The sequence below is a fragment of the Heloderma suspectum genome, chromosome 2, assembly GCF_057233095.1.
Source record: "Heloderma suspectum isolate Gila_16-S chromosome 2, 16-S_ref, whole genome shotgun sequence".
Lineage (NCBI taxonomy): Eukaryota > Metazoa > Chordata > Lepidosauria > Squamata > Helodermatidae > Heloderma > Heloderma suspectum.
The window spans coordinates 332,143,151-332,166,403 of record NC_139459.1 but is presented as its reverse complement, the minus strand read 5'-3'; the positions used below and the strand labels follow the sequence as shown (position 1 = coordinate 332,166,403).

At 40.1% G+C, this 23,253-nt stretch overlaps 1 protein-coding gene across 2 annotated transcripts in view; it reads left to right on the top strand.

Annotated features, from left to right (window-relative positions):
- Window positions 1–23,253, top strand: part of PTPRG (protein tyrosine phosphatase receptor type G) — a 781,718-nt gene that overhangs the window by 641,873 nt on the left and 116,592 nt on the right. For both annotated transcript variants that reach the window (XM_084840496.1, XM_084840495.1), the window contains exon 13: window positions 14,859–14,991. In XM_084840496.1, coding sequence (XP_084696622.1) covers window positions 14,859–14,991 — 133 coding nt within the window. The remainder of the gene's footprint in view (window positions 1–14,858; window positions 14,992–23,253) is intronic.

Genomic DNA, 23,253 nt, shown 5'->3' with positions numbered 1-23,253 from the left:
CTCCAGGTTAATTGGATTACAAGTCCCATCAGCCCCAGCCAGCAAGCATAACGGTCAGGATATTCAGGAGTTTTACTCTAAAGCATCTAGAGAGCTCTGGGTTGTGGAAGGCTGCTGTAGAGCAATAGAGCACTCAGGTTTTGGGCTGGAAGCCAGCCCTAACCCTTAGCTCTTAAGTAGTATATAGCACAACAGGAGAAGGTTGAAGGGGGATAGGAAAGGAAAACTGGATTTTTTCCCCTTTCCTCCCCTTTTAAAACTGTTCCCCCTGCCACCCCTCTTCAAGCCTAGGCTCCTGTTCTAGGTTACTTGAGAATACAACGCAACATTTTGTTGCAGGTCTCCACTTGCCCTCCTTTTTGAGCTGGCATCTTTGCCTCCACATACTTCTTGTCTAACTGGAATGACATCTATTCTGTACCTTATGTCTGTTCTGTGTCCTACACTATTTACTTTTTTCTGATAAATGTTCAGTCCTTGTAGTACTACTCATGCATCTTGTATTCATTACTTGCAAATCTGTTTTTCCAAGTATCCAGTTATACTGGTTGGTGAAAATGTGGGCAGTTGAAAATGTGGGCAATTCAGCACCCACTTGTGGCTGTCTCACACGATAAAACTGCCATGGCAGCCCTTGAGAAATTGCCTTCACATGGTGCACTGCTGTGTGCTGCAATAAGGAAGGAACAGTTTATGCCGGTGTGGAGACAATCTTCATGGTGGGGACTGACCACATGGAATGATGAGCTGGTGTCCAGGAAATGACTGGCTGCAAAGAGCAGCCACCATGCAGAGGATGTTTGAAGAGGCTCTGTGTGAAAGCTATCTTGTGTGGAATAGTCCTGTTATCAATGGATGCTTTGTGCCTACGAAAGCACAAGTATTTTCTCATGTGGACGTTGGTACCTTTGTGATAGAGTTCATGAAATGTTTCCCTTCTGCATCCCACAGTTGATGATTGCCTTACATTCCCTTCTGCTATTATACTTCCCACTATTTAAATACATTCCTTCCATTTTGCCAAGCCTAGAGCATTGTCAGCACTAAATGATGATCATACTTCACAACCAACTTGAGCCTCCTTTAATATTCATATCAGTTCTGTGTCGCCTGCACTAAAAACATCTCTGAATCAGTGTGGGCAGATGCCATGCCAAGAACATTTTAAATTATATTTCTTTGAGGAAATGTGAATTTTCCTGCTGAAACACAATGCCTTGTAAAAGTATGTGTTCCTGGAAAACATTGCAAATCCAGAATCTTGATACCATATATGTGGTGCAGCCAGTTACCTCCTTGTCCAAGTAGCTAAGAGACTGAATTGTGAATCAGGAACTTCCTGGTTTGAACTTTGGCTCTGCTGTCAAGTTAGTTGGTAGCCCTAGGCAAGCTACTGTTCTCACAGACTCAGTTCCCATTTGCAATGATGGGAAAATAATACTTCCCTTAAACAGCAGGTAGGGGAGGATCAGGGTTATGCTTGAGACACATTCCTGTTTCTGCTTGCATGCTCCTTATACTTTTGATTGGAAGTGTGTATGTTTTGTATTTGAGTTTATGTACCTAAGTAAAATGTGAAGTATGAAGAATGGGATGTTATTCTTGGGTGGTGGGCAACTTCAAGGGCTCTGGGGAGCAATTTGAACATCATGGCAACGGGGAGACCAACCTAGAAGAGAAGGAACAGCTGAAGGGAACTGGTTTCACCCTTCCCTGCCAGAAAAAACACCAATAAGAACTTTGAAACTAAGAACTGGTACCTGGGTTTTGCTTTTTTGTCCTTGTCCCTCGCCATCATTTCCCTTTTGTGTCGTGTCTTTTAGGGCACAATTCTATGCAGGTATAGACGGAAAAAAGTCCTACAATTCCCTGCATTCCCCAGCCAGCATTGCTTTTCTGTCTAAACATGCATAGGCTTGCACCATTAGATTGTAAGCCTGAGGGCAAAGACTGCCTCATTTTCTGGCTTTTTTGGCTGAAAAGCGGAGTAAAAATACTGTAAATGAATAAATTAATTTCAACCCCCTAGAATCCTCAGAGTCAGAACCAACTTCTTTAGAGTTCTGACTGGTTCTGACTGAAACCCGGAGCCATCAGCCTCCACTGCCCAGTGGCTGTATCCCCACCACCACTGTATGCTGCTGAATTTGAGGAGCAAAAGCAGCAAAACAATTGGTGGTTTGCTGCTGAATTTCAGCAGCTTGTCACTGAATTTCAGCACCAAACTATGACTGTGACCTAAAAAAAGGCTAAGCCTTTAAAACCAAATTTGGCCTTTTTAGGCCACTGTCATGGTTTGCCACTGAAATTCAGTGGCAAACTGCAAATTGTTTTGCTTTTGCTGCTACCACTATAAAGGAGACTCAAGATGGTGAACACCAAGTGGCTTTCTATATTTGATGTCAGGAAACTAGTTTATTTTCAGGTTTTCATCAGCAAAAGTTTCACCATATTCTAGCCAGATTTTTTTCTCCCTAAAATGTGTAGAAATTAAAACCAACAGGCATGTCACTGTTGCCTCCATTGGAGTACCATCGCTTACACCCCTGTCTCCCATTTTCACCCTCATGTGGTTGGATCTTCTCCCTTCAAGAGGAACAACCACCAAGATAATACCCTCATTTAGCCTCTGGGTAGGGACTTCAGTGCTGCTAAGTGAATGTCAGTTGTATGGAAATTTTAAAAACAAGCCTGAGGTTGTGCAAAAGCTTTTGGAGATGACCTCATTAGGATAATTAAGCATCTGTGTGTGTGTGTGTGTGTGTGTGTGTGTAGGGGGTTCCTCTCTTTCTCCGTATGTGGCAAGAATTATTAAGTTATAATTTCTTGTGATTCTTGAATATTTTGCACTGCAGCTTGTAAAAGCCTGCAGTCACTCAGACGGTTTATACGCAGGTAAACAGAATCAGGCCAGATTTTGCTGGCAGACTGTATACACACAATATGACACTGTAGAAAAAGTGTTGCCAGTCTAAACAGAAAAAAGGACATACTAAAGTGTACAGGGAGATGAGAGAAATACCTGCAACAGAATGGAAAAGAGCATATTCTGCTGCTGCCTGTTATATTACTGTGAGTAAAACATTTTAGCTATTCAGTGTTGATACATTTTTAAACCACTCCATTGTCCATTGTTATACTGAATGGCTTGTACTGTGTTGGAAGTAACATACTATTCACATGCTCATATATTCATGTGTCCTCTGGCTAAATGTATGGATGTTCATTGGGGAGGTGGTATTCTGGATTCCAGTAACGTCATATTTTGTGGCTTCTGTCTGTGTCTGCTGTTAGAAAAATGAGAAATAAACTTTATCTCTGCCCTTGTTGCTTTTGCAGTATCAAGATATGATAGAGAGGGATTTTCATTCAGGTATATATTTCCCAAGATGGTTGTTTCACACATTTATCACTTCTTATGCTGTGTGGTGTTACTTATGGAGAATAAACATGTTTGTTCTCAGCAGGGCATTGTAATGGACAGTCTGAGAGACTATAGGTTACTGTGCTTGTCTAATGCCTTTTTCTCATTTTGACCTTTGCCCATAATACCTGGCCGAGGCACCCTTAACAACTGAATATATTTCTCCTGGCCCAGACTCCAAAATGCATGGAAACTGCTGAATGAGGTTTCCTTAGGAAAGCAATTCTTATGGATAAGCTACGCATTTCAGTTTTTGGAGAAATGGTTTTCAAAGTATCGGTGATCATGTTAGGTAGGACTCCCTGAAGCTAGATATGCTGTAATATTTTTTTATTCCTTCCTACTGGGATGAATTCCAAGCTAGTAAAAGGCAAACTGAATTAACTCAGCAGTGACATATGCCACCGAAAAGTGTTTGCATTTCTTAGCAAAACTGGAGTTTCCTCACCCTTAAAAAAAATGGGCAAAGTTACAAGAAGGATACATTAAATTTGTTTATTGCTGCCGAGTTGCCTTTGTTTAGAACAGAAAGCTGAAAATGCTGTGTTTTTGTTGTTGTTTTTGTTATTAGGATACAGAGAACTAGAACCGTCTGTGTCTTTTTGTTTAACGTAGATTTTCTTCAGTATTACTCAGCAGGCCACCTTTTTATAGACTTCCTGGTGCTGGACCCCTGTTGGTAGCCCAGATGTACTGCGGATGTCTGCTAGCACTGAGCGCCACCAGCTACTTCTGCTGGTATTGTTTTGTATACTTTTTCATATTGCCTTTATATTTGCAGTAAAATAGTTTTAGTTCGGCTTCCTCCTGCATTTCTTTCATGGTGCTATAGGACAGTGTGTTCCCCCTCTTTCTTTTTTTTTAAAGATCCATCCTGAATACTGTTCATTGACATATAATGTTCCTTCCAAACATATTTTATTGATAAATACTGAAGATATAAACAGCGTTGGCTACTAAAGTTGTAAACCTGAGTTGTTGTTGTTGTTGTTGTTCAGTCTTTAAGTCGTGTCCGACTCTTAGTGACCCCATGAACCATAGCACGCCAGGCCTTCATGTCCTCCGCTCTCTCCCGGAGTGTGCTCAAGTTCATAGACCTGAGTAGTTAAATCAAAATCCTTCTCTCTGTTGCCATTGCTGCTGTCCTGACATAAGAGCATAAGAAGACTCACTGGAAGTTTTGATTTATTATGCTAAGGAAAGAAGATATAGAACAGATCGTTTATGCATTAACAGCTGCTCATATGGCTATTTTCCATCATTGGAAATTGATGACTGGATTGCTAGGATGTGGGATATGGTTTATATGATCAAGTTGACAAACCTGATACAAATCAGAGAAAGGAGGCAATGGGAGAATAATTTTATAAGAAAATGGAGACTTTCTATAGGATTCTGGAATATTAAAATTCACAATGCACTAAATCCGTGTATATTGTTTGTTACAATTTAACTTGATACATTTAAGTGAAGGGAGCATCGGAAAACAAATTTTATATGTTTATTGTTGCCTCCAAACTATGAAATGCACTCCCTCAAAAACCTTGACTGGCTCCCACCCTCTTGGCCTTTAGAAAGGGTATAAAGACTCATCTTTTCAATTTGGCGTTTCAAACTGTGTAGTTTAAATGTTTTTACTGTCTTAATATTCTTTTTTATTGTTTTAAAGTTTTATAGTTTTAAATTGTTGTACACTGCCTTGATGGCTTTTTAGCAGATAAGGGGGTTTATCAATGTTAATAATAAATGACTGATCAAATACAATATTGTAAAATGTTACAGCATTTATAAGTTATTGATATTTATTATCGCATGGAGCATTACAGTATGTTTTATATATGGTGTGGTTAAGTGATTGTATTATTGATAATGATTAAAACGATTTTTTTAAAGATCAAGCCAAAGGTCTAGCCTGTCCAACACAATGCCTCTGGGAAGCCAAAAGCAGGACAGTAGCCCTTTCCTGCTATTGCCCCCCATCAACTGGTGGTCAGTGACATGCTCCCTCTGACCATGGAGTTTCCATATAGCCATCATGACTACTAGCCATTGATAGGTCCGTTCTCCATCACTTCTCCATTTAAATTTGTGGCTATCACCACATTGTTTGCTGGTGAATTTCATAAATTAATTATGCATTGGGTGAAGTATATTCCCCCCCACCCCACCCCGGGCAGACAAAATCAAGTATTTCTTCACATACTGCATAATTGCTGGGCAGTCAATTTCACTGAATGACCCTGAGTCATACTATTATGACAGAGTGCAAAAAAAACACCCTTCTCTCTGTCCCTTTATTGACACTCTCTGTAGCTCTTGCTCACTCGCTCTCCTCCAGTGTTAACTGCTAAACAGGCCCAGCCTAGTTAATTGCATGTGTAACTCTCTATAGTGCAATTTGTGCTGAACAACTTTCACATACTTTCTGGGACACATCCCAGGATTTCTGTTCATGCAAATATATCTACAGAGAGTCAGGACTGCGTCTCTCATTTCAGTGGCAGGCCCCAACCTTCGCATAAGGAATGACACACAGCCATTGCAAGACAACAATGCCAGTATTTGAATTTTCAAAAGAAGCAGATCATAGTGGTGGTTATGCTTTTGTTGCTGTTTTGCCCTATTTGTTATAATAGCTCAGTTTTGAAGCTGCAGTTATCACATTTAGAAAATAAATGAGATGGGTTATTCCTAATTTTCCAGTAAATACAAAGCAAGCCCATAATATACCTTGCAGTTGTTGTGAGAAGGTCTTCCCTCTCTCATTTGAGCCAGATCAGTCAATTTGGCCCTCACCACCACATGCTGTATTTTTGTCATTAGTTCCTCGATGCTGCATTCTTAATTACCATGGTCAGTAGATTCTTATTATATAGCTCATAACATCTTTGCAGATACAAGAAAATCTAAAATTAGTTTCCTTGAAGCAGCTTCTTTTAAGTTTTGCAGCATGCAGGGCCTAATGTTCTAGAACAGGAAATCATGATTTATTGTATTAAATATTAATTATTTTACTGCTTGCTGAAGCTTGTGGATTGTACCGCCTGTTGGCAAAGTAACTTTGGGAGAATGGCTGTAACGCAGGGCTGAAGCATAGGCTTTCTGTGCAGAAGGCCCCAGGTTCAATCCCTAGTGTCTTTCTGCAGGTATGGCTGGAAGACACTCCTGTCTAAAACTCTGAACAGGCGCTGCAAGCCAGATGGACCAGTGGTCTGACTGGGAATAAGGCAATTTTCTGTGTTCCTATCCTTTGTATGACACCTTTTCCAACAACAGCAACAACAACAGCAGGTGGACTGGGGGTGCAATCCAATGCATGTTTATAAAAAGTCCTACAACTCCCAGCATTCCCCAGCCAGCCATAAACTAACAAAACACCACCTTGAGTTATTTCTTTATTACAGCATGGTAAAAAGTTCGTTTTGTTCTATCCCAGTACTTCTCTGTGGGAAGACAGTCAGGATGATGTGGTTGCTAGAAAGTTTGATTTGGATTTGGGAACTCCAGGATCAAATCCCTTTCAGTCATAAAGCTCATTTGGCTATTCCTAGACAGTCACAGACTAAAACAAGTGTAGGGTAATTAAGAGTAAAATGAAATAGACTCCTACATGCCACTCTGTACACCAGACACCAGTTAATTTCTCCCTTTCAGTTCTTTATTTTTCATATTTAATTCGAAATGATAACATATTTGAATTTGGGTCCCAGTCCAGAAATCCTTACATGCAGCCAGTGGGGTTCACAAACTGTTTTTCTCTGGTTTCCCCTTTTAGAGATTCTTATACCAAATATGTAAATTCGTACTTTTTATTTTAATTCTGAGGGATTTAGGCTGCAATCCTATGGACCGTTACTTGGAAATAAGCTTCATTGAATTCAATGGAACTTACATCTGCGTAAACATGTGCATGGAATTGTGCTGATTAATAGTTTTAGATCCCCATTGGGCAATTTCTAAGACATGAACTGAGTAAAACTTGAGTGTGTATTTGTCTAGACAGTGTCCTCTTTATGGATGTTGGCATAGAGAATATTCTGGGAATAGAGAAGGAACTTTTATTATAATTAAGCCTCAAACAAAATAGGGCTGCTGTAGTACAGAGTCTTTGAGTTCCTGTTTTGTAATTAGCGTTTTTGCTTTTAGTTCTGTATTACTTTAAGTCCCCATCTTAAAAGGGGAGAGCACTAAATTGAACCCTGTGTTTTATAGCACAGGACATTGCAGGAATTAAACCAAATCATATAAAAATGCTCTATGGATTGGATTTTTCAAAACTTGTGGGGTTTGATCAGTCTTAACGATGCTGAAGTCAGCTATTCAGCAAACGTTGGTAAAATGTTCAATGAGACATGCATTTTTAAGACTTCCATCCTACACACTCCTACTTGAAACATACATTTCATTGAGTTGAGCGGGGCACCCAAATGAATATGTTTATGATCATAGTGGCACTGTGGCAGTCACACAAGACTTTTGAAAAACTTCAGATTACAAGCTTGAATAACAATTTTACTACCCTTATACAATTCAAAAACCTTGAATAATTCACCCTAAAATCATAACCTTTAAAGAAAATGCCATTATCTTCGAATTTCAGAGCCTTAATCAAACATCTCTTTTAAATTTTCCTGTTCATCCTTACAGGCTAAAGAGTATACAGGCCTGACCAGAGGGGGATGGGGGCAAAGGGGGCAGTTTGCCCCAGGGCCCACACAGCGGGGGGGGGGGGGGCTGAGCAAGGATTATTTTATTTTAATAAAATGCAAGCCATTCACATGAGCCAAGGCAAAGACAGCTCCCCCACCCCCACCCCCAAAAAACATGCTCAGAATGTTCCTGCTGCTCTAGAGCCTTTCCCTGGACTGGAAAGGCTTTGGAGTCTGCCTGGTGCCAAGCACCAGGCAGTGCTAGCCCCCTAATTAAGAGGGGAAGTGCCACAAAAAATAGGGGCTGCTCAGGCTGTTATCCTGTGCTGCCCATTCAACGATGACCCCTTCTCACCGCAAGGGAGGGGTACTTTGGGGCGATTGGGGGGGTTGCACAGAGGAAGAAGGCTGGCTAATTGACTGGCCAGTAAATGGAATTGGTGGCTGGCTGGCCAGGGCCAATCAGAGCCACTTGTGGATGTGTTGGGTGGTCCAAGTGGTCCAAGCCCAATTGAATGGAGTGGGTAGAGTGACTTGGGCACAGTATCTGCTTTATTTCCACACTACCCTTCTTCCTGTGTAGAAGGGGCGGTGGAGAGAGAGAAGGAGAAAGCAGGCCAGACCAGACCAGACCTGTTTATTTTTTCATATTTATACCAGTATGTTCTTCATTTTAAAATCTTTCTAGTCTCGGTTTTGCGTGTCTGGAGAAATTCATAGGTGGTGCTGGGTTGTGAAATGCAACAAAAATCATTGTTCCTATCGCGTTTACACTATCTCTCCCCCCACCCCACCCCATGACTGGGGAAAAAATTATGACATGGCCTCTGCTAGAAATTGCTTTCTCTGTGTTGCTATTCTGGATAAAATGGGTTGGGGATGGGTTGGGGTGGTATGAACTGGTTTTAAATTGGGGCCTTTTTTGTCTTCCATTATACTTGCCTTAAGTAATTAATTGTTCTCCATTTTGTGGGGCTATACAGTGCTTCTTGATCTGTTTTTACCCTTTCCCTTCTTTTGGTGGTAATGCCTTAGAACATATATTTCCGGCTAAATTCCTCCTGTTTTGTATTTGCGGTATTTGCTGTTTTTAAAAATTATTTTTAACCCTGTGATTATGTAACTCAAACTAAGCATTAATTTCAGTTGCCTGCTGCCTCAGTTTTCCTGTGTGTGAAATGGGTTCCCCCTCTCCTCCCCTGCTTCTAATCATTGATAAGTGGCTTCTGCCAGAAATTGCTTTCTCTGTGCTGCTATTCTAGATAAATTGGGGTGGGGTGGGGTGGGGTGGGGGTCTGAACTGCTTTTAAATTGGAGGTGTTTTTGTCCTCCCTTATGCTTGCCTTAAGTAATGAATTGAGGCCCATGCCTGGCCTCCATTGTGTGGTACTATACAATGCTTCTCAGTCTGTGTGTGTTGTTGTTGGGTTTTTACCTTTCCTTCATTTAGTGGTGGAAAGTAACACCGTAGAATACACATTTCTGGCTAAATTCCTCCTGTTTTCTATGTTCTGGTCAAAATTATTGTTTTAAGCCCTGTAATTATGTAACCGATACTCAGCATTGACTTCAATTGCCTTAGAACACATATTCCTGACTAAAATTCCTCCTTTTTCTGCTTGCTGGGCCACACTTAAAAAAAAGCCTGTGATTATCTGTTATCTAAACTATTCAAGGGGAACTTTTCAATCATTTCTTCCTATAATGGTCACCCATTACAACAGAACTTCTGGTCATAATCCTTACTCCACATTGGCTGGTTACATGGTGTACCTCATAGGCCTTCTTTCAGTCATATGCATTTTCACTCTGCAGTCACAATTAGTGTAATGGCTCTTGCACTCTTGTCTATGCATAGCACTACAGTGGTACGGGACATAGTATTTTATTTCTTGTTTTCAACAGAACAATCAGCTCATGTTGTTTTGTATTAATATTGTATTCTGTTCCAAGCTTCTGAAAAAAAAAACAAGTTGAGGAAGCAGCTCAGAACTTCATTCTGGAATACTTCCTGGCAGTGGTCACTACACCTCTGAAAGCTCTGTGTGCATAGTTCTTCTAGGAGTAGTGAACAGAGGATAGGAATGGCTGTAAGGGGAGGAGGGGGCCATACACCTTTTCTCCCAGCAATTTTAACTAAATGAAAAATAGCGCATTTTTAACAATTTTTTTCACCAAAATTTCCTTTAAAAATTATCAATTTGTAAGAGATAAACAACATATATTTAAACATGAAAATACTCGGCCCAGTAACAGAGGGGACACTGCTCTCCAAACCCCCTTTAATATTAGATCTGAAATCTTTTTAATTGCCTATTGAAGAAAGATTAAATGTACTAATAATTAGTTATTAGGTAGAAATATTTTGATATTTACTTTTTAATTATGTAGGTATTTATATGTATACTATAGTTATCTGAGAAGCTGGGACTTTTTTGTGGGATTTATGGTCTTTCAATTATATATAATTTCAAAATGATTGTAATGTTTGTGTGTGACAGGGCCCCCTGAAAATTCCATTGCCCCGGGCCCCCAGATTCCTCTGGGCAGCCCAGGGAGTATAAATTTGTTCTTTTTTGTAGCATGGCATTTGGTGCCCTCATTTTTTTTTCTCCCCTTATCTTTGTTTCCCCCGTCTTATTTAGAGTATGTTTACACCAAGAGACCATGTCCTGTGCAAAAGCACATTGCTGACACTGTAATAAATGTTAATGAATGTTGAACAGTAATTGATGTCGTGTTACTGTAGCAGAGCACAGACAAGTCTTTAACACAAGAGAACTCTTGAACAATTTATCAAAATATTTGGCTCATCCAAATTCACTATTTGTTCGACTGTCGTTACTGTTTTCTCTTGTTTTAACTTTGTGCAACTAGTACTTACCTGGGATGCCCTTCCCCGGCTCATAACTGAACTAGTCACACTCAAACGCATTCTTTTTAATGTTGTCTAGAGTCTGGGTATATCAACTCTGGGGGCTGGGAGACTGGTGTCCCAAGACTGTGTTTTATTCTATTTTTGTCATCATTCCTTTTGACCATTTTGGCTCTCCCCATGTCAGCTTATAATGTCAAAGCATGCTCTCCCTTCCCACCTTACCCATGACTCTCTGATTAGCATGTCATTTAGGTATACAAGGCCCTCAGATAGGTAGAGTTGCCTTCATGAGCCAAACAGGAGCTAATAGCACAATCCTCTCTCTGTTTATTAAGTCCCACTTTGTTCATTGGGGTTTACTCCCTAGTACTGTGTTTTGGATTGTAGCTTCAGTTTGAAAGTCTTCAATGATTTTGTGCTGGGCTTGCAGCCGTGTCTGCTCTTGTTCCATTTCCAGCAGCCTAGTAAAAGTGCTTTACAAATTCATCTTTATTCTGCTCTGTTGTTTGAATTTTCCTCCTTCCTTATGCGTACCTGTTTTCTTCTTCTCATGAAAAGACACCTATGTTTCCCTGCCAGGATTTGCTGAATATCATCAGAATATATTACATAATTCAGAATATAATCATAATACACACACAAAATATAGGATTCCACTGAGAAGATTAAGAATCCGGTGTGGGCTTTTAAAAGTCGTTTTAAAGAACTTGCTGTACCTAAAGCAATATGAACTGAAGACCCTGTGTGGGTATCTCTCCTTCACGTAAGGTAATGTACAAGCCCAGCCCGTTTTTTGTGCCTCTAAGTTCCACTGGTTCAAATGGGGACAGAGACGTATGTTCATTATAACTGCTGCATGTACAACATCTAACATAAAATGTGCTCTTATACCTTATTGACTCTCCAGGTAATATGAAAGTAAATACCTCAATTCCTGGATTCTGCATTCAAGAATACAAAAATTCTTTTACAAGAACTACCTTACTGCCCTATTTCAGATGTTTAAAGGACGGCAGGGCTGATTTGCCATGATCACTGCTGCCCTTGCAGAATGCTCTGATCGTTCCTCACGCTGTCCTCTGCTCCTGTTTCTCTGTTGTGCCCTCCTGTTGACCCATGCAGTCCAGTGAAAAGAGTGTTGGACTTGGAACTGAGATTTGTTGATTCAGATCCCCACCTCGGTCATGAACTTGCTGGATAAACCTGGTCAGGTCACTATATCCCCGTGTCAGTTTCCCACGTTGAAATAATTATGCCCAATCCCATCTTGTAATAATTATGCCTGATCTTTTAAAAATAAATAAGATTTTAAAAATGTAAAGCACACTCTGGAAGTGCTATTTATATTTTTGATATATATGTTTACTGATTGGTGTTTTTTCAAAAAAATGTTGTATGTGAACTATTCTGAGAACTCTGCTATGCAACAATTAAAAATTGTAGCATGTAAGTAAGAGTGCCCCGTGCTTAGCTTGCCATTGGCCAAGAACCTGACAGTAAGCAATACGCACTAACTTTACAGTGATCATTTCTACTGTTGGTGAAACTTTGCTCTCATATACCATATATAGTTTGAGAACTAGGGCAAAGATTACATGGCTGTTGTATTTCAGGTTTTGTTTTCCTTCATCGAACTGTCATCCTTTTTCAGCCTGTGTTTGTGGCCCTTTTGAGATATTTGCTTATTCTGATCCTGTTCATTGAATTGACCTTCACTAGCATTCTGTGCACTTCATGGTATCCTATTTGGTATGTTGTTCCACATGCTTTGATGTCCTGGGGCACAGAAATGCCATGCATTGTTACTTAATTTCAGTTTGGTACATGGTGATCTGGCTCTTTAGACCCACACGATCACTGCCAAGGTAGAGGTTGGCCACTCCAGCTTCAGTGGTGGCACATGTCTCCATCCTTGACCATAGCTTGGGGCTTTCATGGTATCTTCAATCTTACCATTGGTCATTGCAAAAAGTAATCCCAAACAGCATCAAGTCAGTCTTCCCCAAATAGGCACCTCATTCAATGAAAAAAAAAAGTCCCTTTGAAAATCAAAGAAAAACGTGCTGATCTAGACAATCAAGGCTTTCTGTACTCACTAATGAAAGGCCATTTCAGTAATCCAAATTCTGCAACAGGTGGGCAACACTTTTTTCTGCCAAGGGCCGCATTCCCTTGTGAGTAATCTCTCAGGACCGCATGTTGGCGGTGAGCAGGGCTGAAGCCAGCAGTAGGCAGAGCCAGAGCCAAAAGTGGGTGTGTCACCTCCTTTCTCTCTCTCTTTCTGCCACTCTCTTTTCTCTCTGTCTTTCTGCCACTCTCTTCTCTCTCCCTCTTCCTGCCACCCCCTTTCTTTCTCCCTTCCCACACAGCAAGCTGTCAGGGATGAGACAGAAGGCTTTTGAAATCAGGCTGATTGCCACATGAAATTAGGCTGAGGGTCACAGGTTGCCCACCTCTATTTTACAACATTCCAAGCGATACAAGAGATATGAACTCAAAGATCATAGAGTAAAACCTCTACGTTAAGATTGCTGAAGGCAAATAGATTGAAGATCTATAGTTTTGTATTAAAATCCATCAAACATTGCATCAGAAATTGAAAGTAGAGAAATGTGCTCTTCACCAAACATGCAATTAACTAGTAAATTCAAGAAATACAAAAAGAAAGAGTAGAATATATTACCAGAAATTGAATATGTAAGCAGCAAGGTTGAGAACATTCATTAAAAAAGTCAAAGCAAAATATGAACAGGGGTACAATCTTTGCTTTGAATCCTGGAGGAAGCTGATCTAAAAAAATAAAGAGCCAGTGTGGTGTAGTGGCAAGAGTGTTGGACTAGGAGCTGGGAGATCGGGGTTCTAGCCCCACTCGGCCATGGAAGCTCACTGGGTGACTTTGGGCCAGTCACAGACTCTCAGCCCAACCCACCTCACAGGGCTGTTGTTGTGAGGATAAAATGGAGAGGAGGAGGAGAATGTAAGCCGCCTTGGGTTCCTTCCAAGAGGAAAAAAGGCGGGGTATAAATACAATAAATAAATAAATAAATAAATAAAGTGTGACACAGGATAAACTGCATTGGGGTGGGTAATTGTTTGTTATTAGTGCATTATTTAAATATCTGCAAATGTTAAATTGTCCCTCATTGCAAGCTTTTCTAAACAGTATATCACTGTCCTCTCTATCCTATTCTCTTTAAAGGAAATTTTGAAAATATCTTGGTTTAAGGCAGGTATGAATTCATGTTTGCACTTTTATAACACAAGAAGGTGACTTTGGTCAGCACGAGCAACCTACATCTGCAAAGACATCACGATGCCAAGACACTGCACAGATGGTTTATGCAATACAATGTTAAATCCTTGGGGGGGAAATAATATGAGAACAGTTCGTGACAAAAACTGTGAGAATTAAAACAATATTAATGCATATTCTTCCTGTGTCTATTTGAAGCTAGAACCTAAAGGAATATTTATCATGTTAAAACTTTCTTATGTCATACAACCAAATCTTTCCCTTCCTGGAACTTTGTTTTGGGTGCAGTTCCTTGCTGTCTAAAACACTCATCTTTATTTTGAAGTCTGCTTTCACTCCTGAGGAAAGAAGTAGCATTTTCAGTTTGGGCCACTTCATGCATTACGTTTTTAGGTGTATACCTAAGGTGTTTTATGTATATGCCCCCAAAAACATAATATGTGAAAGCGACCAAAGATGCATTTACATGCATCATAGTGGGACACTTATCAGGGGGTCATGATTAGCTGCAGCTCCTTGTAGAGTATGCTCCATGGCAAACCTGGGACTGCCTCTATGTCATGTGTGAAATGGCCTTCTGTTAAAATTATTTTTGAAGTTCAGTTTCGTTTCTGCAATTACTGATTTTGTTGTTATTATTTGCTTAATATGCAGCAGACAAGAATATTTCCAGTATGGCGACCAGACCTGCGCCTGGCAAAATGGAATGGATCATTCCCCTCATTGTAGTCTCAGCCCTGACATTTGTGTGCCTCATACTTCTTATTGCTGTGCTAGTTTACTGGAGGTGAGCTTTTTCAAAGAAGCTAAACTCAGTGATCGTAAACACTTTTGTGAGTGTGTTTTGATTTCTCTGCTTTCATTTGTTTTCGTCCCCATTGAGCTATCGTGGTGACAAATACACTAGATATGCTTTTGGCAATAGCTGTCTGTTTCCAATTCATCCATTTTATGTCATGAAAATGAGCCCTGGGAGGGGAGCATATTTTGTGTGTAGAAGGTTGCAAGTGGAATCTCATGTAAACTGGAGATGACCTCTGCTTGAGATGTTAGAGCAGTGGTTCCCACCTTTGGGTTCCCAGATATTGTTAGACTACAACTCCCATAATCTCCAGCCATCATGGCCAGTGTTTAGGGATGATGGGAGTTGCCCCAGCATCTGGGAACCACTGCTGTAGAGAGCCACTACCAGTCATTGTTGATAGTTATGGGCTTGATGAACTCGGTATAAGCTCTGATTTTGTACAAGGCAGTTCATATGAGATTACTATAAACCTGCATTGGTCAACTTGTGGCCCTCCATATGTTTTGGTCTCCCATCATCCCTCGCCATTGGTTAAGGCTGATGGGAGTTGTAGGCCACAACATTTGAAGGGGTACAAGTTGCCCACCCATGCTGTAAACTGTACCCAGATGTTGCTTCCAAAATTTCATTAAACAGCAAAATATATGGCACATTACTCAGAAGTAAGTCCCAAATGAGGTGGATTTTTGGTTATGTGTTATCAGTGGCTAGCGCCACATACCATCCCCTACCCCCCCAAAAAAAAATACCAAAAAGACTATTATTTAAGTGGATTATTATATTGACAATAGCAAGTAAAAAATAAATATAAAAGAGGAGAAATACAATAGTTCTGTGTATTACAAATACTATGTAAAATGAAAATTAACATGGACTCTTGGAAAGATATGATGATAAAGGATGCACCAGTAACATCTCCAAAATAGATGCAGGACTCAGAAATGTACTTATCATTATAAAGGATTCACAAATGGCAGTTTGTATAGATGTCATTTTTCTCACACTAGCCTCATTGGGACATAATATTAACTTAAATGGTTAAGCATTACAAGAATGAACCACAGCAAGCATTCGGCTCACCCCCTCTCCTCTGACATGGCCATAAGGAGAAGTTTGGAGGCTTTCACTTCCATTTCAGATTAACCACACTTTGTCATGACTACCAAAACTGTGGTTAATTTCAAATTGAAATAAGTCAACTTCAAATGATAGTTTATGATGTTGGCCTATTTTGACTAACCATAGTTGAGATTAATCACACTTTAGGTTTTGAACAACACACTAAATTGCATTAATCTAAATCAGAAGCTTCTGATCTCACAGCCTCACCAGAGGAGAAGAGGGGAGGGGGGAGAACATGAGCGTAAGGCTTGTTGCAGCTCATTCTTGTAAGACTAAACCATTAGCACAGCCATCCACAACCTGATGCCCTCCAGATGTTTTGGAGTTCAGCTCCCATCAGCTTCAGCCATCATGGCAGTGTTCAGGTCCAAAATATCTGGAGGGCGCCGGGTTAGGGAAGTCTGGTTTAGCATCATGCCCGAGTATAGCCATTGACATGTGGAAGTGCACATCAGTGCAGAAGATGGGCAGAAGTCATCCCCAGGTACCCAGAGAAAAAAGTGTTATATCAGCATAAGACGCCATCCTTGCAAAGATTCTGGTGGTAGTACTTGTCATAGGGAATAATATTTCTGACTGCATTGAAATGTGCTTTATATAATACATCTGAGTTCTCCTTCAATTTACTCTTTGTCCTTAGGAAAAACAAATAGTTTATCACAGTGGGCGGGTTTGGGGCTCAAAATACCTCATTTAAGTTAGGAAATTGGTATTGAACCAGGATATCACAAACAAAAATGTAACACACAATGTAATAGGCAACATATGGAATCATTTTGTAAATGAGACCATCAAAGCAAATAACATGAAAATGAGTTTGAGATGCACTGTTTTTTCCTCTCAAGAAAGGAAATGTGGTATCAGAATGAATAGTACCAAAAAATAAATATCTTCTCTTTTTCAGTAGTTAAGGAAATCTGTCCCTCTAGGGGAAAGATTTGTTAGGCCAAGAGGTCTTTTCCTGGCCTGTTTTTCTTTTATTTTTCTTTCTTGTGGTAAAAAAGGCAATAGGAAGATCAAAATGTGAATCAGAAAACACAAGAAATATGGATTTCCCATTGGCAAGAGAAAATATGTATTTTACATTTTTGGAAAAGTGAGAGACGAGATGATTTAAGGACAGACATGACATCAACAGAGTGCTGAAGAAAAGAAAAGCCTTCTGGTTGTCTGTATTGCACTGATGCCTTAGCAACATAGAGATCTTAGAGTAGTGGCTGGCTTGGGAATGCTGGGAGTTGTAGGACTTCTTTCTAAACATGCATAGGATTGCACCCTAACTCAGCCTTCATCAACCTGGTGCCCTTCAGATGTTTTGTACTACAACTCCCAGAATTCCTGTCAGATAGTCATGATGATGATCAGCTGGCTCCAAAACATCTGGAAGGTACCAGGTTGGGGAAGGCTGATCTAAATAATATTTCAGACATTTGTATTTGATCACTTTCAACTGTCAATTACTGTTTTAGAGACGAACACTGGAGCAGTTATGCCTGGTGTCAAATAATCTGATGGGACATGGAAAGACAGAGTCCATTTGCCCCACTACCACCGTTGCAGCCAGGCATCCCACAACTCCACCACACAGTATTTATTTGAACACCAGAGTCATTGCAGTGAATATCATCATCATCATCATCATCATCATCACTATTGATTAAATGTATGTGTCACTTCTCATCACAAAAAGCAGTCTTGAAGCGACTTACACACACAAATACAGCCATAATAAATATCGGACATTCAAAATCAATATAAACTATAATCAGCACAACAATACACATAAAAATATACACCATAAAAACATAATCCGAAAACAATACAATACGAAAAGTGGTCATCCACAATATACAACATATCCCCTTTCCCTACACAGCTTAGAATGAATGCCACAAAAGCAGCACGCAACAACTGGGCCATTACTAATGTCAAAATGCCTGGGAAGATAAGTATGTCACTTATTGCCATCTGTGTCTCTAGGGGAGTTCAGATGAACCTTCCGCCTACACGCTTGTATTCAAAAAATGGATGAGAGGGGTCAAGGAGCCACACGGGATAGCCCTGTCCTCTTCTGTTGACATCTTCGGAGTCCCCTGCAATCCACATGTTTGGCGCACATGAGAAGGAGCTCAGTTTGCATCAAGATACTAGAACAGGGGGCAGAGCTAACTGCACCCTACCCACCTACACATTCCTTGAATGCACTGGGAGGTCGTTTGAACCCCTCCTCTTTCATTATTATGTGGGGCTATTGGGTTTGTTTCCCAATGCTTTTCCTCATTGATAGGGAAGGCCAGGCCCATGTGAAGCATTTATTCTTCCAAGGATTCCAAACACACCCCACCCCATGCAGTCAAATGTATTTAGTATTTCTCTAATTCCCATCTAACAAGCTCTGAGGGCGACAGGGGCTGGAGCAAGACTTAAATTGAGCAAATGCAGACCACAGGCCCTGGGTTGCCTACCATTTCTTTATGTTATAAAAGCTGAAAGAAAGTGACAGGACAGACTTTTTTTGGGGGGGGGGGGGTTGTTTTGCTGTGTTATTACTGTGGTCAGTCAAATGTAATGTGGAATTGAGGTTGCTTAGGTGCCTTAATTTATTGTATTATTATAAGGCAGCTTGGCTGTAAATATCCTTTGTGGGTAATGTATTCAGACTTGGATACTAGGATGGAGATGCCGCCACAAAACTTGGCCTCATTCCAGCATATTCCCAAGTGTGCTTTGTTGCAAGGGGCATCCTGTATTTTTTTTTCTGTAATGTTGAGATGTTTAGGAACTGTAAAGGATATGCCAGTGAGTCCCTGTCCATCCAACAGCGTTACAAAATATGAAACCTCTGGGATATGTTCATAACAGTGAGGGTCATCTGAGAGAATTCTCCAGGAAATTTCTTCCTGAATCAAAGGAACAGAAAAAGAACTTAGTGCAGAAAGTAGGGCCTGAGCAGTGGCTTAGTTTAAGTGGACATTTAATTATTTTAATTGCAGTCCAGCCTAGTTGTATTTTGCTTTTTTATATTTTAAACACCATGTTGAATGGTCTTAATTTCAGATAGCAAAGAGAGAATTTGAGAGAGGGGGGGACCAGATATAACTCTGTAATAGTGCCCTGTATTATGTGGGATTGGTTGGGATATCATGACTAAAAGCCTCTGGTGAGCTAGGGAAAGGCCCTCTCATGATCTAGACTTTAAAAAAAAGACATATAAAGGCTGCAAGCCTATATGCACTTACCTGAGAGTAACTCTCACTGTGCTTTATGGGGCTTACTTCTGAGTATTATTTATTAATTATTTATTTAAAGCATTTTTATCCCACTCTTCAGGAAAAAAGGCTCTTGGAGCACCTTACATAAAATCAGTAGAAACAAAACAGTCCCAGCTTGCAGGCTTTCTATCTAAGAAGACATGACACAAAAGGAAAAAGGGATGATGAGGGAAAAATAGACATGCGTAGAATTATTCTGTAAGAGCATTACTGTAGATGAGGAATAAACAATGTTAGTAATATTTATAAAGACTATATTATTAATAATAGTAGTAATATTAGACCAATATTACTGAATAAATATTACTTTATAAATAATATAAAGAAACAGTAAAAGTTTTCAGAACATAGAAAAATGAAGACATAAAATGTTAACAATAATAAGACTATTTAAATATTGAAGACATGACTGTTATTAGTATAGAAAATGTCAGAATCGTCTATAGCCGTGACTATGAGTAAAGAATTGCTCCCCTAATTGCATTACAAACAATTAAGTAAATCATAGAAATTAATATCAAGATTATACCTAGCCTTCATAACAGGAAACTAAGTACCCTGAAAGGCCTCTATGTGTTTTCTCCCCTCCCTCAGCAAAATTTTCTGTCATCTTTGCCATTTGCACTATATATTCCATGTTTTAGAGAAGGTATGTTACACTTCTGCTAATTACGGGCAATACAAAGTTTTGCCACAGTCAAAAGGTTCCCAACCAACTTGTAATGCTCAGCACAAACTGTTCCTTCCAAATAACCTTTCAATACAAATAAAGGGCTTAAGAGAAAATGAACATCAGATCATTAAACCAATAGCGTAGGGATTTTTTCCTCAAAAAAACAAGGTCACCATCAGGAAGGACCACCAGATGTGCCAAAAACTGGCATTACCACCCTGAATTTTCTTATTATGCTTTTAGGGTAAATTCCTGAAGCTTTCAAGCCCTTTGTAAGGTAGACAAAAACTATCCTCTATGTGATTATTCTACAAGCCTTGCGCAGTTCTCAGCGCAAAGCAGTGTTTGATTATTAATGTCTCTGGCAGCAGGATGAAGTAACAGGCGTATGAAGGCCTGCATTTTGCTTTGGAAGCACTGAGCCTGGAAACTAAGGGAATAGGTAGACACAAAGTTTGGTTTTTGTTTTCATTTGTTGTCTGAGTCATAGTTGCCTGGCTGTTATTAGAGTGATGTCGACATGCCCTTCACCCACTTCCTTGAGCTCTATGGTCCGTCAGTATAACATGTGGCTTGGAGCGTCGAAATCTAACCATGTGCCTTTGTATTCTAAGCCCTAGTGTTTCTAATTTCTGTGTACAGTCAATTATAAACCTATGCAGTTTTACAGCAATTTTTGCTGCCATTCATTTGTTGCCCCCCACAAATCATCTCAAGCAGTGCATATATATTTACTACTCTGTATAGCAAAGAAACAGTGCATTCCTTCCCCTTTCTAATAGTCTAGGGTGCAGGACTATACATATTTATTAGGCGGAAGGTCCCACCTGACCACAGTGGGACTTAGTTTAATGTAAAACATGTCTAGGTTTGGGCTGCAATTAGTCGTTTCCCATTGCAATGTTTAACATTACAAGGAACTTCTTTCTTTTTTAAAATTAGGACTTCAGTATTCTGCAGTTCAGGCCCAGTTTGCACTGGCTCTTTATTTTCTGCCTGGATTGCACTGTGCTCATGGGAATGAATCTTGAGCACAAACAATGGTTCTTCATACTTGCTCTCAACTAGTGTTTGGGCATTTGTAACTGTGTGCGGCGCTGTAGAGTTATGGTTGCAATCCATTATTAGAAGTCCCAACTTGTGTCCGTCCTTCCACCTACCATACCTGTCACTGAATCAGATGCTAATCTTGAATGTCTGAACTTCAGGAGCAGGCTGTGAGTGCCTGCAAGAGGTTGTGAGATGATACGGGATCTTAAAAGCCACTGTGCATGCACAGAAGGTCACATGGGCTCTTTGGATCCACTGATTACAACTTTTTGGTTTTTCTTATTTGTGTTTGTTTAGTAATTTGTGCTATCTCAAAGCAAAAACATATATTTACAACCATGAGATCTAAACACTTAATTTTACTTTTTAAATGAAAACGAGACTTCTTAAGGCACCACAAAGCCATGTGCACTGTGTGTAAAAATTCCTCAAAGATCACCTACAGGCTTTATGCTAACCTGTTCCTACTCTAGACAGCCCACTGTTATTAACTGAGAAGGCAAAGTCTCGGTTACTGCGCTATGTGCTGTCTAGTTCATTTCCCTTAGCTGTGGGGATGGTAGTATTTCTTCTCACAAGTGTAGGCTTACAATTGGTTGTAGCTACTGCACAATCTGTTCAGCAGACTATATACCTTGTCTCTAGTTACACAGATGGTTTTGATAAACATGGTTATCGAGCAAGCCATCACAGTTTGATAATAGTATTCTGGATGACTATAAATGGGAAGATAAGTCCTTTCCTTGACATTTCGTCAAGATGCAAAGATCTCAGTTTCTGGATCAACATTTATTAATTAATTAAAACTTTTTAAAATGTTTAATAAAACGTTTATTTAAACCTTTTGTGTATACACATGGAGTTTTTATTTCAAATTAAAAAAAATAAAGGGACATGAATGGTGTGAATATGACCTTTTCATTGTCCTCCTTAAATTTTTCTTAGTAGATTTCTTTTTAAATGGCTCAAAAGGGTGAAATAAGCAGAGCAGAGCAGAGCGCATGAAGTAGCAATTAACATTTCAGGATTTCAGACAACAGCTAAATTATAGCCGCTTCTGACATCCAGCTAGGGGAAGGAAATTAATTTACAAGTACAGCTTCTGAGGTTTCTGGTTCTCTGCCCACACTGGCCACCGCAAATCACCTTTGAATTACTGCAGCCATAGGATCCAAAGCAGCACTATTGCATTACATCCCCTGCCCAGTGCTAATATATTTATGTTCAGGGTGGGGGGTGTTTTGGAGCAGTATAGCTGCTGTCTTAGAGAGAGCAAAGCAAACTAGGAGCACTGAAGAGATCAGCCTTCCCCAACCAGATGGTTTTGACTTTAACTCCTAGCAACCCCAGCCAGCATGGTCAGTGATCAGGAATGCTGGGACTTGTAGTCCAGAACATCTGGGAGGCTCCAGGTTGGGAAAGTCTGCATTATATGTTGCAAGGTTTTGAGAGAGATTTAATGCCCTTCTCCCCATTTGGTGCTATAGCCACACTTCACAAAGCATAAGATAGGTCTGTCTAAAGAGGCTCACGTTACTTGGCCTATATTCCACTGGTGGGGAGGAGGCAGTTTTGTAGCCTGCTTATTTTCACTCTGCCCTTAGTGGCAGCTTGCTTGGTGCTGAATGCTACTTAGGAAACCCATGATTTTTCCCAAGGTAGCCTACTGCATGGGGTTGTTGTCAGAGAAAAAGAAACATTACCTCAGGAAACCCTTTTAGACAGGATCCATCTCTGATGAATCAGGATAGGCCTTGTTGGTGAGCAGATCCCAGAAAAGAAGCGATACATAATACCATACAAAGATGTTTTTGTCCTGAAGTGATTAAGGTCCATTGTCGATGCCCTTTCCTGATACAGCTGCAGAGTTAGCTACCTTTCTTTCTTTTCTGGTGAAGGGTTTTTTGCTTTGGTGTTGTGTTGTTTTTGCATACGCTTTTGCTGAGAGAAAAATGTATCCAGCAAAAGGTATCTGCCTGCCTAATTTGTATCTCATCAGCTTGGCCGCATTCACAAAACTGTGGTCAGTGGTCTGGTACTTGTTCATTCTACAATTGCGACTGCTATGCAGTGGTGTAGCAGAGGCAGGGCTGGCAGGGACATATGCCCAGCAGTTTTTCATTAGCA